Source organism: Colletotrichum tamarilloi, assembly GCF_030869305.1.
Source record: "Colletotrichum tamarilloi strain Tom-12 chromosome Unknown Scaffold_7.1, whole genome shotgun sequence".
NCBI classification, from domain to species: Eukaryota; Fungi; Ascomycota; class Sordariomycetes; order Glomerellales; family Glomerellaceae; genus Colletotrichum; species Colletotrichum tamarilloi.
In genome coordinates, this window is record NW_026849390.1 from 848165 (window position 1) to 862555 (window position 14391).

The window sequence follows — 14391 nt, forward strand, 5'->3', positions numbered from 1 at the left end:
TCTGCAACCTAGTGGTTCTGGACAGGGTTGCCAGGGTTCTCAGGCAGACCCCACTTGGGGGACACGGTTCCAGTTTTCCTGTTCCCAGTGAGAGGGCGCCCCGCTCTCCCAGTGTTTGCAGTGCCAGAGATTCGCACATCGCAGAACCCAGAAAAGCTCGGACATTCTTCCCAATTGGAAGGTATCAGGGCCCCCCGCTTCTCTGGGCCTCGTCTTCTCCACCCTTTGTGCCAGCCGATGGCCATGGTTCATTCACCAGTGACCACCTCACAATCACAGAGGTGAGAGGTGAGCGCAGCAGAGACCGGGACGGGTACGCAGTACGGAGTATGTACATACCTTGCTGTTGTTCGTCGTTGTCTTCCAACACGCCCACTCGCCGCCCCTCCCTCGTCTTCCGTCCTCCGGGCAGGCTCCTCGTCCAACCCAACTTCCGTGCTTCCCAATGGAAGAGAGAACCTGAGCCTCTGAGGTGGATTGTGGATTGTGGATTGTTGCTGGGATGGGTTTCTGGCGGTACGTATCGTCGTCTCCCCACCCGCCACGACCACCGCCATCCACACAGTTCGCGATTCCACACACAGCACACCCCTGGTCGCAGTCGTAGTCGCAGTCCCAATCCCCGGTCCCAAGTGTCCCAGTGCCTGTGCTGACGCTTGGTATGCTTGGTGCTGGCTGGCTGGAATGTGTCTCTGGGCTGTCGGGTGTCTGTCGCAATTCTGGTGTGTCCTTCCCTCCGGTACGGCTAGGTAGGTACGTACCCCTCTCACACTTTAGCAGCACCAGCACCAGCACCAGCAGGAGGGGGACCCGCCCCATTTGTGGATCTCGTCTCCGGCATGGGGCCATTCCACTCGTCGACGAGCCATGGGAGCCACCGTGCTGTGACCAGTCACCACTTTCCCAGCGAGGTGGGTTTTTAGTGTTACCACTGCATTGGAGTCCATGTTTGGTTTGGCCGCCGTCTGGTCTTTTTGTGGTGGGTTCCTACGTAGTATGTCTTTTGCGCCATGCCCCGTCTCTGGCCCGGTCTCTTTCCTGCTGCCCACGCCTCTGTTGTGTCTGCACTGCGTACGGATAGTGTACGGATACCCTGTGCTGTGCTGTGTTGTGGTGCCGTTTCTTCATGGTACGGATACAGACACAGATACGTCGCTGCATCTTGCATCAAGTTCGCCAAATTGACCGACCGGCCGACCGACCGGGCATACAGAGAACATGGAGCATCGGGCGTGAACATCAACATGTGGTGCGCTGCACCGGGCGTGGATGAGGACAGCTGCAAAGTCTGGGACCGAACTAGCATTGGCGTTGGTGAATGGACTGGATTGGTCGTGTCATGGAGCTGCAACCCGACGCAAGACGCAACCTGCAAGAGAAGAAAGAGGCAGAGCCATCGGTAATGAGAGAGCAAGGCCTGCTAGGGACCTACCCTACGGTAGATAGAGTAATGTTGCAAGAGGAGTTGCAGACAGCCCGGAGAGGAGGTATGTGTATCCGTACCTCACACAGTAGTGTAAAGGTACATTTACGTATAGAGAATGGAAGACGAGACTCAGAGTCCAGAAGCCACCACCCCCCCCCCCCCAATGGAAGTCACCAAGGAAAACCAAACCAAAGCCTGGCACCTGCCTTTCCACCCAGCACTAGCCCTTCTCGACCCTAGCCTCCCTCAACCTTGCCTCTTAGCACGCTGCACCTTGTTTTCCCACTTTTTCCCACACTTCCTTTCAACCACCTCCTCCCCGTCAACTTACCTTGCTTTCCCGTCCTTCTTCTTCCTCGACTTCCCCCTTCTTACACCACACCCTTTCTCCCAGGCCGACTCATTCCGAACAACTTGAACAGTTCGTTCGTGATCCGACATCTGCTCTCTTTCTCGCCCGTCCCACAAAAAGGTCACGGCAAGAAGAGGACAAACACCGTCTTGCGAAGGATCTTGCTTTCGCCAGCACTCACATCTCGACTTTCCCGCTTCGCTGTAACCGCCGACGATCGACGCCCAGTTAATCGCCTCAGGTCCCTGGTCCCATCTGTCTAAGACTGCACGTACCAACATCGCTCAACCACACAGCACCATTTCTCCCACCCATCTTCGCATTACACCTCACCCACGCCACCCGTACACTCGACTGGTTACAAAACGATAAACCGACTTCTCGTTTCCCTCAAATACAATTGTCCCTTCTCGCAAACCTACCACAACAGCAGCAATCCGGTCCTGTTCATTTGGATTTTAGTGTACTGCAGATCCTACCGTCTATCCCCAGAGCAGCCCACAATTGACCCAGGGATCCCACGTTTTCGCAATCGATCCGACTAAAACACAAACCTGCAACTACATCGCTAAACATGAGTTCGCCAGCACAGGCCGGGCCTTCGGTCCCGAAGGAGAAGAAGGGTTTGGGCAAGATTCTGTCTCGCGCCAAGACTGTCTTCAAGAGAGGCGATAGCTCCAAGCGCATGTCGACCCTGTCTACCACTGGACAGCAGTCTTCTGCGCAAGCCGCTACCCCTGGGTAAGCAAGACATTTCGCATGCTTTATTATCTTCAACTCTTTTTTGGTGTTACGGTACCCTGCCTGCTTTACCTATCTAACGTGCATACAGCCCATCCACCGCCGCCCCTGCGACCGAGCAACCTGCCGCTGCCACCACCACCAAGGAGACCGCCAAGGACACCACCAAGAAGGAGGCCCCCAAGAGCAAGTACGAGGATCTCGAGGGCGTCACCAGGGTTCCCCGATCCGAGCTGTTTGAGGAGCGCGCCAGGAAGTTGGGCGAGAGATTCGGCCTCGAGATCAAGCAGAGCGAGTGGATCTCTACCGAGGGCACTGCTCTCCGCGTCGAGAAGCCCATTCGTATGCGCGTACACCGAACCTGCCACAAGTGCAATGCTACCTTTGCTGCCGCCAAAGAGTGCCCGGGCTGCCAGCACGTTCGTTGCACCAAGTGCGTCCGCCACCCGCCCAAGCGAACCGAGGCCGAGCGCATCGCCAGCCGGGAGAAGCGGGCCGCCATTCTCAAGGCTCAGAAGGAGAACGCACCCATTGTTCCCGACTACTCTTACGACGCCAAGAACGCAAAGGACATTGTCCTCAAGCGCCCCAGCAAGACCGGAGGACAGGATCTCATTTACAAGAAGCCGCGTCAGAGGGTCAGGAGAACTTGCCACGAGTGCCAGACGCTGTTCACTGCTGGTAGCAAGACATGCTCCAAGTGCAGCCACAACCGCTGCACTGACTGTCCCAGAGACCCGTATGTTGCACCATTCCGTGTGCCGAGACTGACAGCTAACATTGTATCAGGCCCAAGAAGGACAAGTATCCGTTTGGTTACCCTGGCGACGAATTTGGTCCGAATGCTGTGCCGCATCACGAATGCCATAAGTGCAAGACGATATACCCTGGAGGTGTGGAAGACGGAACCGCATGCAAGAAATGTCAGCATGAGAAGTGTGTCGACTGTTCTCGTCTGAAGCCACGCAAGGTCGAACCCGAGCCAGACCCAGAGATACTCAAGAGCATACAGGCCAAGATCGAGAGTCTAAAACTCAAGTAATGACACAGCCAGCCACGACTTTTTACACCGTTCGACTTGATTGAGTTGGATTGGAGGCTCTTGGATATGGCGGAGTGGTGGATCTCTACTAGCGAGCCTACGGCATTTACTGGTCAACCTCCATCTCTACGGCGCTTCACAAGTCCTTCATCCGATTTATTCATGTCGCACATGCATTCAAAATCTTTTTCTTTCTTGCACTACAACGACACTACACGACTATCCACCATCATCATCATCTGCATCACATCATACCTTTTATTCCGCCGCTGCCATACATACCCTTCTGTCTTGACCACCAGTCAGAGGGATGACGATGAACAAGAAGCATTCACGCACCATGCGATCACGACCCAGCATTGTCTCGACCAAACAAAAGTACCTTTTACTGCCGAGCGAAGCGACCTATACCTACTGCATACAACTAGCCTGTTTCGAAGAGAAAAGAAAGAAAGAATTGAGGGAGAGGAGACGTACCCTGACGCACCTGGAATGGGAGGAGGGGGTGGATCAGGCCATAATCGCGGAAGACGGGACGAATCGGAGTCTGGCGGCTTGGAATGAAGCAGAGGAGTTGCATTGCAGCGACAAAGAACAGAGCAGTAATACTAGGCGTACGGACCAGAACCGACAAGACGGGTCCAATCAGGGTGGGCGGATTAGCCTACAAGCGGAAAGCGAATTATTCTCCTTTCATCTCATCATCACCTTCTTGCCATCTCTCACGAATCATCATTTACTCATACTACTACCACTTGGTACTTTTTATTAAAGTATACCCAAAGAACGGGCTTCTGACCCCCAACCTTGGCTTTTGGATAGGCTATTGTCCCTTTTTCCCCAATTGTGTCATATGAGACTGTGATCGACCTATTACCGTGAAATGTCCGAGAACGTATCATCGGCCCGAATCTTCGGGGTGGTCCTACACTAAGAGAATAATCTCATCTGACCTTTAGTGGTAGTTGACGAAGACTGAGTCGTGGTTTTCCTTCCCCCGACGATGTCACTTGGTGTAACGTAACCTGTGGGATGTCTTAATTCCAAAACTGTTAAGACGTGCCGAGGTGCCAAAAAAGCAAGTTTGGACAGAAAACGGGATTTTTGGTTCTGATTGAGTTGTCGGCTACCGTGGTACGGGTCTAGACAATTTGCCAAGCACGGACGGACCATTGGAACCCGCTTCAAAACCCGGGAAGTCGGTCGGCAACGGTTTTTCCTTCGAGGTTGTTGTGGTGTTGTTGCGTACCTCTCTCTTTTTTTTGGTACCACGAGCCCGTGAGCCCGGGAGGTGGTGGTGCCTTGAAAGGGGGTGGCGGAAGCGGGAATCGGGATCATTGGGTGCGGTGTGATGGAGGGGTGTGTGTGTGTGTGTGTGTGGGTGAGGTGGGTGTTGGTGTTCCATTGGGGGCTTGGGTTGCGGGCGGTGTCCGTTTGTGAGGGCGGATTGGATACGGTTTCTCGGGCTTTTCATTTTCGTGAGAAGAAATTATGGAAGGTTTCTGAAGCTACAATGGGGGGGGGTGGTCTTTTTTCTTGATGGGCCTTGGAAAAGGTTTCCACTGGCTTGGTTGGCTTCGCCACGATGGGTGCAGAAGATGTATGTTGGTTGGTTGTCAGTTGCATCTATCTGTACACTACATACTTAGTCTCGTGTGTATGTGTGTGTGTGTGTGTGTGTGTGTGTATGCGGATGGGTTGGGGCGACCTCAGCCGACCCGGCCGCCCCAAAAACCCGTAAATCCGTATGACAGACACCCCTTCTAGAAGGTAAGCTAGAAAAGGGGCCGAGAAGAACCTAGGGGGGCCTAGACAACGTTGTCTTTTTTCAAAGATTCTAGTCGTTGGGTGGGAAAGGGCGGTTATCGTAGGACGAATAAGGGTCCCAGGCATAGAGCGTGCATACAATCTTGGGGTTAGGTTACGGGCTCTGCTCTCTCTCTGCTGACGTGCGTTGCGTGCGGTTTTGGGGGCCAAAGTTCGTGTCTGCACGTGTACGGGGTATAGCGTTGCAGAATTATAGGGAGAGGGAGGTTGTGTGTGACTACACCGTAGCAGCAGTAGAGAGTGGGAACGGTTTGGTGTGTGTAGTGAAGTCAAGGTAATCCGGTGGCGTTTTTGCTTAGTTTCCCTTTTTCCCAGATTTGTTCGGTCGGTCCTATCCGCCGGGTGTGTGGGTGTGGTGGTGAACCCGTCAGCCCGTTTGTGTGTGTTGCGCGTCTGTCCCCCGTCCGGCAGTTTGGGTTCTGATGGATGGTTGGCTGGTTACGCTGCTGGGGAACCACGGAACGTTTCTTCTCTTTCTCCCTCCTCCTCCTCCTCCTCCTCCTCGCAACCCCTCCCCTCCTGTCATGGATCGTTCCACTCGTTTGGTGGTCTATGTTATGAGACCTAATCTGTGGGTAGGTAGATTAGCTTACGGGATATTCATAGGATGAGGTTCGTTTAAGATGATCTTGAGGGGAGGTGAGTGGCGGGGCTGAAGAGAAGGAGTGTGGCTGGGCCTTCTTCGCTGATTGGGTGGTGTTGTTGTTTCTTGTTAAGATGATGGCGTTTACGTGTGTGTCTGTGTGTATGTGTCTGGGATATACTCGTCGACTAGCTGATATCTCGCATTCGAGGTTGTGGATGTTGCGGATCCCAGCTTGGATGTGTGTCACCTACCTAACTCGTCGACTTACTCTTTGGACAGTCAATGTCTCTCACAGGGGAGTGAAGATGTTACCATCTTGGTCATATCTTGCCGCCCGGCGTATCCGTCTTGGCTTGTTGTCCAAGTAGTATTGGCTAAAGACTCATATGACGATGTGCTCTAGCCAGCTACAGCCTATCAGGCTAGATGATTCACATGGAAATACCAAGAAATGCAAAGGCACGTTCATGTCCGACTAAACACTCCAAAGAACCGGATGGTAACATCAAATCCTAACGGCGTCTATGTAGTATTCCTAATCTATACAGGGTTCTGATGCCTGTCTATCCTAACAAGTACCGTCTCATGTTCCTTCGTCAGAAATGAGACACTTCTCTCCTCAGCGACGTCGTAGGCGTCCCGCCTAGGCGCCATCCTCACGTACGGATTGCTCAAACTGGATCACGCTGCCAGGAGGCAGGGCAGGCCCGAAAGTCTCGACGCGGGTCCGCTTCTGGCCAATGTACGCCGTCTTGAACGTGTCGATGCGCTGGTTGAGTCGCTGCTGCACGTCACGCACGATGCCTTTCTGCACCTCAGCAAGAACTTTGGCTTGGCCATCGAGCAGGGGTAGGAGCTTATGCGTGGGGTAGAATCGGCCCTTGAGATCCGGCTCGCGAAGGACAGCGTTCTGCTTGAGGAGCACGCAGCGCCAGCGGTCGCTCGCGGCAAACTTATTGCGGAACGCAATCTCGTCGCGCAGTGGGCGCGGGAGTTTGTCATCCGGTACTGGGATGCCACCCACGGGTTGGTTGTCGCCGGTGATGGGCTGGTATATATCTCCCTTGAAGAATGCGTTACCAGGTGAATCGATAGGCGCGGTGCAGATCTCACGGAGGCCGAGGAGTGCGTCGGGGAGATTCGCCGCCGCGGGAGGTACGCCTTGCTCAGCGGAAAGACGCACGCGCAGGACATCACCGAGTTCGATCCGCTCGGCGCCCAGGAAGATACCGTGGTAGTCGATCTTCTTCCCTCCATTGGTCTCGGAAAGTCGGCTGAAAACAGAGAACGACACGCCAACCTTCTGGGCGGCCATCTTGGAGGAGTCGAGTAGCGCAACCTCGCGGCGGTGCGTGTCTTCCGGAGTAATCGTCTGGAAGAAGGCATCCCAATCGACCTCGTCGTAGGCCTTGTTTTGTAGATCCGAAATGCTGACGTTAGGCACCGAAAATGCAAGAAACGGGCGCGTTGTCGCTTCCAGTGTCTGGATGGGCGACTGATTAAAGTTGACATGTGACATTGGGAGAATCTGAAGCTCGGCTTTGTTGGTATTAGGGTTGATAATACCTGTAGCAGCCACGATGCCCAAACGCCAACCTGACGATATCTGGAACCAAACCAGTTCTCCGACGCGGAAGAGCGCCGGAGCTACAATTCCACCGTAAGGCGGCGGGTAAGGCAGGAACTGCGGTTGCTGATAGACCGGCGGTGCCGGCGCATGCACCTGAGGTTGAACCTGCTGTTGAGCCTGGGTCGGAGCTGGTGCAGGCTGTTGCTGAACTTGCTGTTCCTGCTGGGTCGGCTGCTGGATTTGTTGCTGGATTGGTTGCTGGACTTGAGGTTGAACGGGAACCTGTGATGGAGCCTGAGCTTGCGGATGAACAGGAGTTGCCTGGATCGGCTGAGGAGGGTGCTGCTGCTGTTGTTGCTGCTGCTGCTGCTGTTGCTGCACAGGAGGCTTAGGCTGAACTGGGGCTTGCGCCGGGGCGGGGGCTGGCACCGCACGTGAAGGTATCGTCGGTATCGGAACTGGAGTTTCCTTCTTCGCCATTGGGGTGGGCACTGGCACAGGTGTCTCCTTCTTCGCGATGGGAGGCGTTGACGCCGCTGCGGGAACGGGTATCGGGGACCCCGCAACGCCTGGCGGTATTTGAGGTGTAATCTTGCGCATCTTTGACGGTGGCTGAGTGTTGTTCGCTGCTGGCAGAGGCCGAGGAACATCCGAGACAGTCAAATCCTCCATGTTTGGCATTTCGCGAACGTTGCAGTGAATGCAACGGCAGTCAGTTCGGTCCATCGAGCCGGACAGGAGCCATAGGACATGAAGACCAAATTCCTGCGGGCTCTTGTAAAGCTTCGACTTTACTGGATGACCCGAGACCCAAAGATGCTTGGACTTTTCGTACAGCCAGTAGCCCCGTGGAAAATGCAGGAGCCAGGGGAGACCCTCTAGGAAGGGTATCAGTGAATGTACTACTTCTCATTTGCGGACGACGAGCTTACCTGTCGGCGAGAGTTCTTGCTTCAACAAGATTCCCAGCTTTATGCGCCACTCTTGAAATCTTGCGTCATCTTTGTCTAACCGCACCATTTGAGGTTTCGCTCTTGGTACCTTCTCCAGTGCTGTCTTCTTCGCGTTCTTCGCAGCCGTATCGGCAGGGGTTGGCCAGTAACCCGCTCCATTGTCCTGGCCGTCGCTTCGACACACGTTGACAACTGAGTACTCTACTAAGTCGGACATCTTGGGTTGATGTGTGATTGCTCAGATGTCGACGACAGTGAGGTTCGCGCCAGGGCCGAATGAGAGCTCGGATGAGATGAACGGCCGCCTCAGACAGTCCCTAGGTGTCCAGAGGCAGCTTTCCAGTAATTCCGTGAGTCAAATTTATGGGGAATTACTAGCTGAGATGACCGCGGGATAAGCTAGATGTGCTAGCACATACTGCGCTTTTGTTGATGAAGTCCGTCGCGAGCTATGAAGTGGATCTGGTCTCGTGGTGGGTTCACTTCGTTCGATGTTGCTCAGGACAGTAGGCACCTGCCCCAATTAGCCTGAGTTGTCGATCCAATTCGAATCCTGTATGGGAGCAGGAAATATTCGGAGATAGCCAAGTACGATTAAAGTGCAATTATTCGCTGTCTGTCGCAGAGATTTGTTTGTCGTGAAGTTGAGCTCTTCGAAGTTGAAAGAGGTTGAAGGTTCAAGGAGCTCAGAGGTGAACGTGCACGCCTGTTTTCTTAGTCAGCGGGTCCACACCATGCAGAAGGTACCGCGATGGGTCCCTCGCCTAATCCAACCTCCCTTCTCCGGGAAAGGACGCGGCCGTGAGGGTTTCTATACACCATATGCCGCTCAACTCCTATTGGGCATTCGGACTCTTCTCACGAAGGCATGCTGAGAATATCCATATGTTTAAAGGTTAGTATAATTGTCAAAATAGCTCGGCGATACTTTGCTTTACACCATTTGCCGTGTTCCTCCTGAGGCCTGTTCGGCGAACTGCGCCACACAAGCCAGCCACCGAAGCCATGTGTGCCGTCAAGTCACACTGCCTTACCTTCAAGCAGCACGGAATCACAAGAACTGCAATTGGACCGCCAATGGGTGTTTTTAGAAGGACAACATCCCTGATCGACTATTCGGCTCTCAGCACCAGGATCGGATTCAATATCAAATTATAGCTCTGAAAGTTCTCTCGAATGTTCAGCGCCATAGCATATAGACTAAAGAGTCGTAATCTTCCTCTTGGGGATGAATCTGTGGTACTTCGTACTCTGCGTGGTCTTCCTCCGAAACCCCTCTGGGCTTTTCGATACGCTTCCAGTAGAGCTCCTCGGCGTCTTTGAGCAGTCTGTCCGCTTCCAGTTCACGACCAGATAACTGATAGAGAGCCTCTGAAAGCTTGTGCAGACAGCGAGCATGCTCCCCTACCTGGATATCCTTTCGCAATGATGTAATTGCCATCGCGTCTTGGAGGTATTTCCTGGGTGGTGTTAACAAAGGCCACTATATGTTTCCAGATCTAGACTTACACAGCTCGTTCCACCTCTCCTTCGAGTAGCGCGCAACATCCCATGCGGTAAATTGTAGCCGCGTAGAAGTCCGACGTTCTGGAACTGTTGCCCGTGAGCCATATGCTCTGCGCCTTTTGGAACAAGAGCTCAGCAAGCTTGAAGTCTCCCTCGAACATGGCTAGTCTAGCACGAGCGAACTGACACCTAGGCAAAATAACGAGACATTAGCCGGAGCTATCCCAAGCACTTAAGATTGAGTCCATTCTCAGGGGTTCAGAACTTACGGTCCCGCCGTCCCCCAAATGACCGGCTTGGTTGTAAGCATGTCCTCTAGAGATTCGTCGATGTCGGTTCTAGCTTCGTCGTACCTTTTCATGTAAGCCAAAGTTCTCCCCTTGCCGTATCTTTGGTTCGGGTGCCAATGGAATTCAACATTCTCAGACTTGGCCCATCGCTCCCAAGCAACCCTGCTGGTTTCCTGCCATTCCAGAGCGGTCTTGTACTCGCCTAAGCAGGAGTAAAATGCAGATATGTTGTTCGCCATCCAGCTCAAATTTTGGTGATCTTCTTGAGGAGCCTTCAACTTCATGTTGCGTGCGCTCACCATCACTTCTATTGCCAGGCGATAGTGACCTCGGCGCGCCCACATCTGTGCAATATACGTGTCCGGCGAGGTTAGGTTGTACAGCTCAGGGTCCTGTTCAGGAAGGGTTGCCAAGGCCAGTTTGCCTATTTCGACAAGGTCTTCAAGCTCAGGCCAAGTTTGCTGCTCCAATAGAAACCTAGTGAAGAAGTTAGCTAGCATGAACGACATCTTGGACAGATGTATGCCGACCGTCCACATTGAGCCCACATCGCGCAGGTCTTCGTGCAAGCGTAGAAACCGGGATTGCGCCTCCTTTCGAGCCTGAAACAATTCTTGAGTTGCAATACGTGCTGTACCCACAGCTGACATTGCTCCCACACATTGTACATCGTTGCCGTTTTGCCGTCTGGCCTCTTTGGGAATACATTTTCCATCAGATGTGATGCCTCTATGAACGACTTTTGCCGGTCTTCTGGCGTCATATAACGTAGGAAGTGAGTCTGGATAAGCCGATGGATGGAGTAAGTTTGGGTCTGCCTGTCTCTCTTAACGAGTGCTAGAGTCAATAGCTCTTCCATTGCCTCTTCAAATCTGCCAGGTACCTGATTAGCGACCACAACGCATGCAACTTGAAGGGGCGTTGTCACCTATCCACATCAAGAAACCAGAGTAAGCTATCAGGCAGATCCTCGGCTTCTTTCAACTCAAATAGCGAATGAGGAATACTGTCAGGAGCGCAGTAGCTAAATGCAGCCAGCAAAGCGGCGCTGTCAGGCTTCAGATTCTGGAATGAAACCTTCCAGACCGCCTCTAAGCCGTCCTTGAAGTTTAGATTGCTTCCGTAATTATCGAGGAGTTGAGAAATTGACCATGACCGACGTTGAATGAGTCCACTCATGTTCGAGATTGCCAGCGCATGACCACTGAGTCTTTCGGACAGACTATATGCAGACTTCGCTTCGTTCGCCAGAAGATCTGCACTAATATGACCAGATAGTAGATGCAAGAGAAACTTGGTACCATTCTCTGTATTCCATGAGGGAACCTCGAGACCTCCACTGGCTGGGTCAAAGGCTAGCGAGTGGTTTCGTGTCGTGATCAATGCTAAGCCCTGGCTACCTGGCAAGGGCCAATTGGCCCGCAGAAGATCAAAACTCTCCACGTTGTCGTACACTATGAGCCATTTGCATTCTATTCACGTTAGTCAAGCCTCGGGATTCGAAGAAGCTTTGAAGACTGACCCGTCTGCTGAAGCCAGTCCTTCACGATTAGTCGATTCTCTTCATGCAAGGTTCGTTGGGCTCCAGGGAGGTCTAGTCTCAGAGCAATATCGGTAAAGCTCTGCTGAAACGATATTATGTTCTCAGCGTGGACCCAGAATATCGCAGCGAGGCCTTTCTCCGCCTTCTTTTTTTCGATGTACTTCAAGGCGACATGACTCTTGCCTACACCACCCATGCCATAGAGCGCGAGTGATCGCAGGCCATCGATTCTCTGTTCTCCGAGTTGATGGTCTATTTCCTCGATGACTTCGTCACGGTTGAAGAATCGATTCGTACTGGCAGTGGGTAGCACATAGCAAGGCAACTTGGCCTTGTCAGCGAAGGACCGAGGGGAGAGGGCCAGAAACGACAACATCGTAGCCTGCCTCTGGGATATTTCTGCAATCTTCTCAATCTCTTTCAACGACTCATCAATCTCGGCCTGGGCATTGTCGTATATGACCGTCAAATTGGCCCACGATCCCTGCGCGTGACCTACAAGATATCAACGAGCGGAACAGTCAGGTTTGCGTAGTCCTAGATCCTACCGTGCGGCGATGAGAGGCTGGCAATGTCTCCAGCATCCCGCAGAAACCTAATAGCATCTGATAGAAACCTTGTCATCGAAACAAAGATCTCAAAGCATGCCTCCTTTTCATCCTTTGATGGAGTAGAACTTTGGCCCGCGTGGAGTTGGAAGGTCTGACAGGCTCGGCCCAACCTCTTAAGCATCTGAGTGATTCGCCGCGTTGCCTCTTCGTCGGGTAGAGCAATCTGCGCTGTTGTCAGTACAATCATGGCTTCGACAGTTTGAGCAATTATTAGCTTGCTGTTAGGATTAGCCCAAAAAGGCCCCAGAAGACTTCTGGATTAAGCTTAGGACCGAGTTTTGTGGAAAAGTAATCACTAAAGCTTCTTAGATACACAAAACGTGGCTCGAGCATGCCAATCTCCTGATGAATTTCGTCCATTCCTCCAAGGAATTCCTCTTTGATATCGTCATAATTCCTGAAAATCTTGATTGTTCGACGGTCGTTTGGCTCCATGCGCTCGGTTCCTGACTTCGAGGTAGATGCCCATTGCCGGGCGAAGTGTGCCTCCCTAGAATGTGGTCAGAGTCTGGAACATCGACAGATACCGTATAGAAATCAATATACATCTCAGATTGCTCCATGTTGAACGATAACTCCGTAGCTTCTCAATGAGTTTGAGATTATTTCCTCAGGAACGGAGCTGGGAAACGGAACCAAGAGACAAAAAGCTCTCGCTCCTGTGCGGGTTACAGCTCTACATATGTCCCCTTACAATTTCTCGAATGCGGCGCATCCACGTCGACATGCAAAGGCCCAGCGAGGAGTTGATTTGTGATACAATACAGACCTCCATTTACCTCGTGTAACAACATCTCTTCATTGAACGGCTGCAAAGCCCGGCTAGCCACTTTACACCAGTATGGTAGAACCCATCTTTAAGCTCCACACACCCCTCCAGCTCTGAGTTTAACGAGTCTTCAAGAGTTGTCGATGTGTCCATGTATTCCCTATATAATCTGACAAACCTATAATCCCAGATTGCTATTGTTAACATGCCTTTGATGAAGCCTTGATACTGTAGGGTCGAATGGACAGATGCAACTTCGGTCGAGGCCGAAGAGTGCGGGGTTTACGTCCTTCGGATGCAGGCTGCCGTGTATTGCCAAGGTCGGCACCAAATGACATTCCCCTTTTCAGCGAAGAGAGCTTTTGATAGGATAGCCTGATATCGCTTGCAGAAGCTCAAGCCACTTCGGTTGTAGGGTGGTGTAGAGCTCGTTGCCCGGCGTAGGCGCTCACGCTCAGCCTGCTTCTGGTGTGCAGCATCGGAACAACCTTTCAGGCATAGATTCTGGCGCGGATTGAACATCAGTAAACAGTTGATCAATCATGTCAGAGCTCGTTGTCTCATGAGGGCATTTTCTACGCACATTGGGCGCCACACATGATGCCTCGGTGACTGGGTGATGTGTGAGTGCCCGGGGCGCCTTGGATTTCTCTCGAGGCTGAGATAGACGGAAATTGATTGGAATACTTAAGCTTCTGTGATACCCTGGATTCTTACTTCGTAAGCTTTAGGCAACATAGCAGAGACAAGGAAGTTTCATATGCTTGTTGCTGCCTGCCACTCCCTATCCAGCTGCGGCTGTCTGTGTCGCGTGGACTGGATGGCTGAGGTCACCCCGGCTGCCTGAGTAGAGTAAGCTCTCACTTCTTGGCACGTTGAATTCAGTCCTCAGGTTCAAAGTCAATGGTTGGATCAAGTTGAAAGTGGTCGAATAACTGGCTGATGTCTCTTGCCTTCGGACTTCTCGGTCTCAGCCGGTCAGGAGGAAGTGGTATATATTCATAAGTATGGAATGACGTCTTAAACCACGTCTTTGGACAACAGTCCCTGAATCATACCTCATTGCTCAACCAGAGCCACAACAATCGACAAGTCTGGAAGTCCACCGTAGCGCGTAACGCGTAACGCAATTGTCCAGCTGCATTGCCGGTAGATACCGCGACTGGGAATAAGAT

General features: G+C 52.5%; 4 protein-coding genes across 4 annotated transcripts; 1 reads left to right on the forward strand and 3 right to left on the reverse strand.

Annotated features, from left to right (window-relative positions):
- Nucleotides 1–248: 248 nt before the first annotated feature.
- CTAM01_03210 (uncharacterized protein) lies at nt 249–1306 on the reverse strand (the record flags this gene model as incomplete). The annotated part of the gene is made up of 3 exons (XM_060519247.1): nt 249–697; nt 762–882; nt 1076–1306. 3 exons carry the CDS (start codon nt 1304–1306, stop codon nt 249–251), a joined length of 801 nt encoding a protein of 266 aa, XP_060386246.1.
- A 1046-nt stretch (nt 1307–2352) lies between these two features.
- Nucleotides 2353–3561, forward strand: CTAM01_03211 (uncharacterized protein; the record flags this gene model as incomplete). Its single annotated transcript, XM_060519248.1, has 3 exons — nt 2353–2519; nt 2611–3258; nt 3309–3561. The coding sequence occupies 3 exons, from the start codon at nt 2353–2355 to the stop codon at nt 3559–3561; spliced, it is 1068 nt and encodes a 355-aa protein (XP_060386247.1).
- Nucleotides 3562–6617: 3056 nt separating this feature from the next.
- CTAM01_03212 (uncharacterized protein) lies at nt 6618–8714 on the reverse strand (the record flags this gene model as incomplete). The annotated part of the gene is made up of 2 exons (XM_060519249.1): nt 6618–8422; nt 8477–8714. 2 exons carry the CDS (start codon nt 8712–8714, stop codon nt 6618–6620), a joined length of 2043 nt encoding a protein of 680 aa, XP_060386248.1.
- A 963-nt stretch (nt 8715–9677) lies between these two features.
- On the reverse strand, nt 9678–13010 carry CTAM01_03213 (uncharacterized protein; the record flags this gene model as incomplete). Its single annotated transcript, XM_060519250.1, has 8 exons — nt 9678–9957; nt 10007–10192; nt 10273–10770; nt 11222–11765; nt 11816–12331; nt 12385–12665; nt 12761–12937; nt 12994–13010. The coding sequence occupies 8 exons, from the start codon at nt 13008–13010 to the stop codon at nt 9678–9680; spliced, it is 2499 nt and encodes an 832-aa protein (XP_060386249.1).
- Between the last annotated feature and the right edge of the window lie 1381 nt (nt 13011–14391).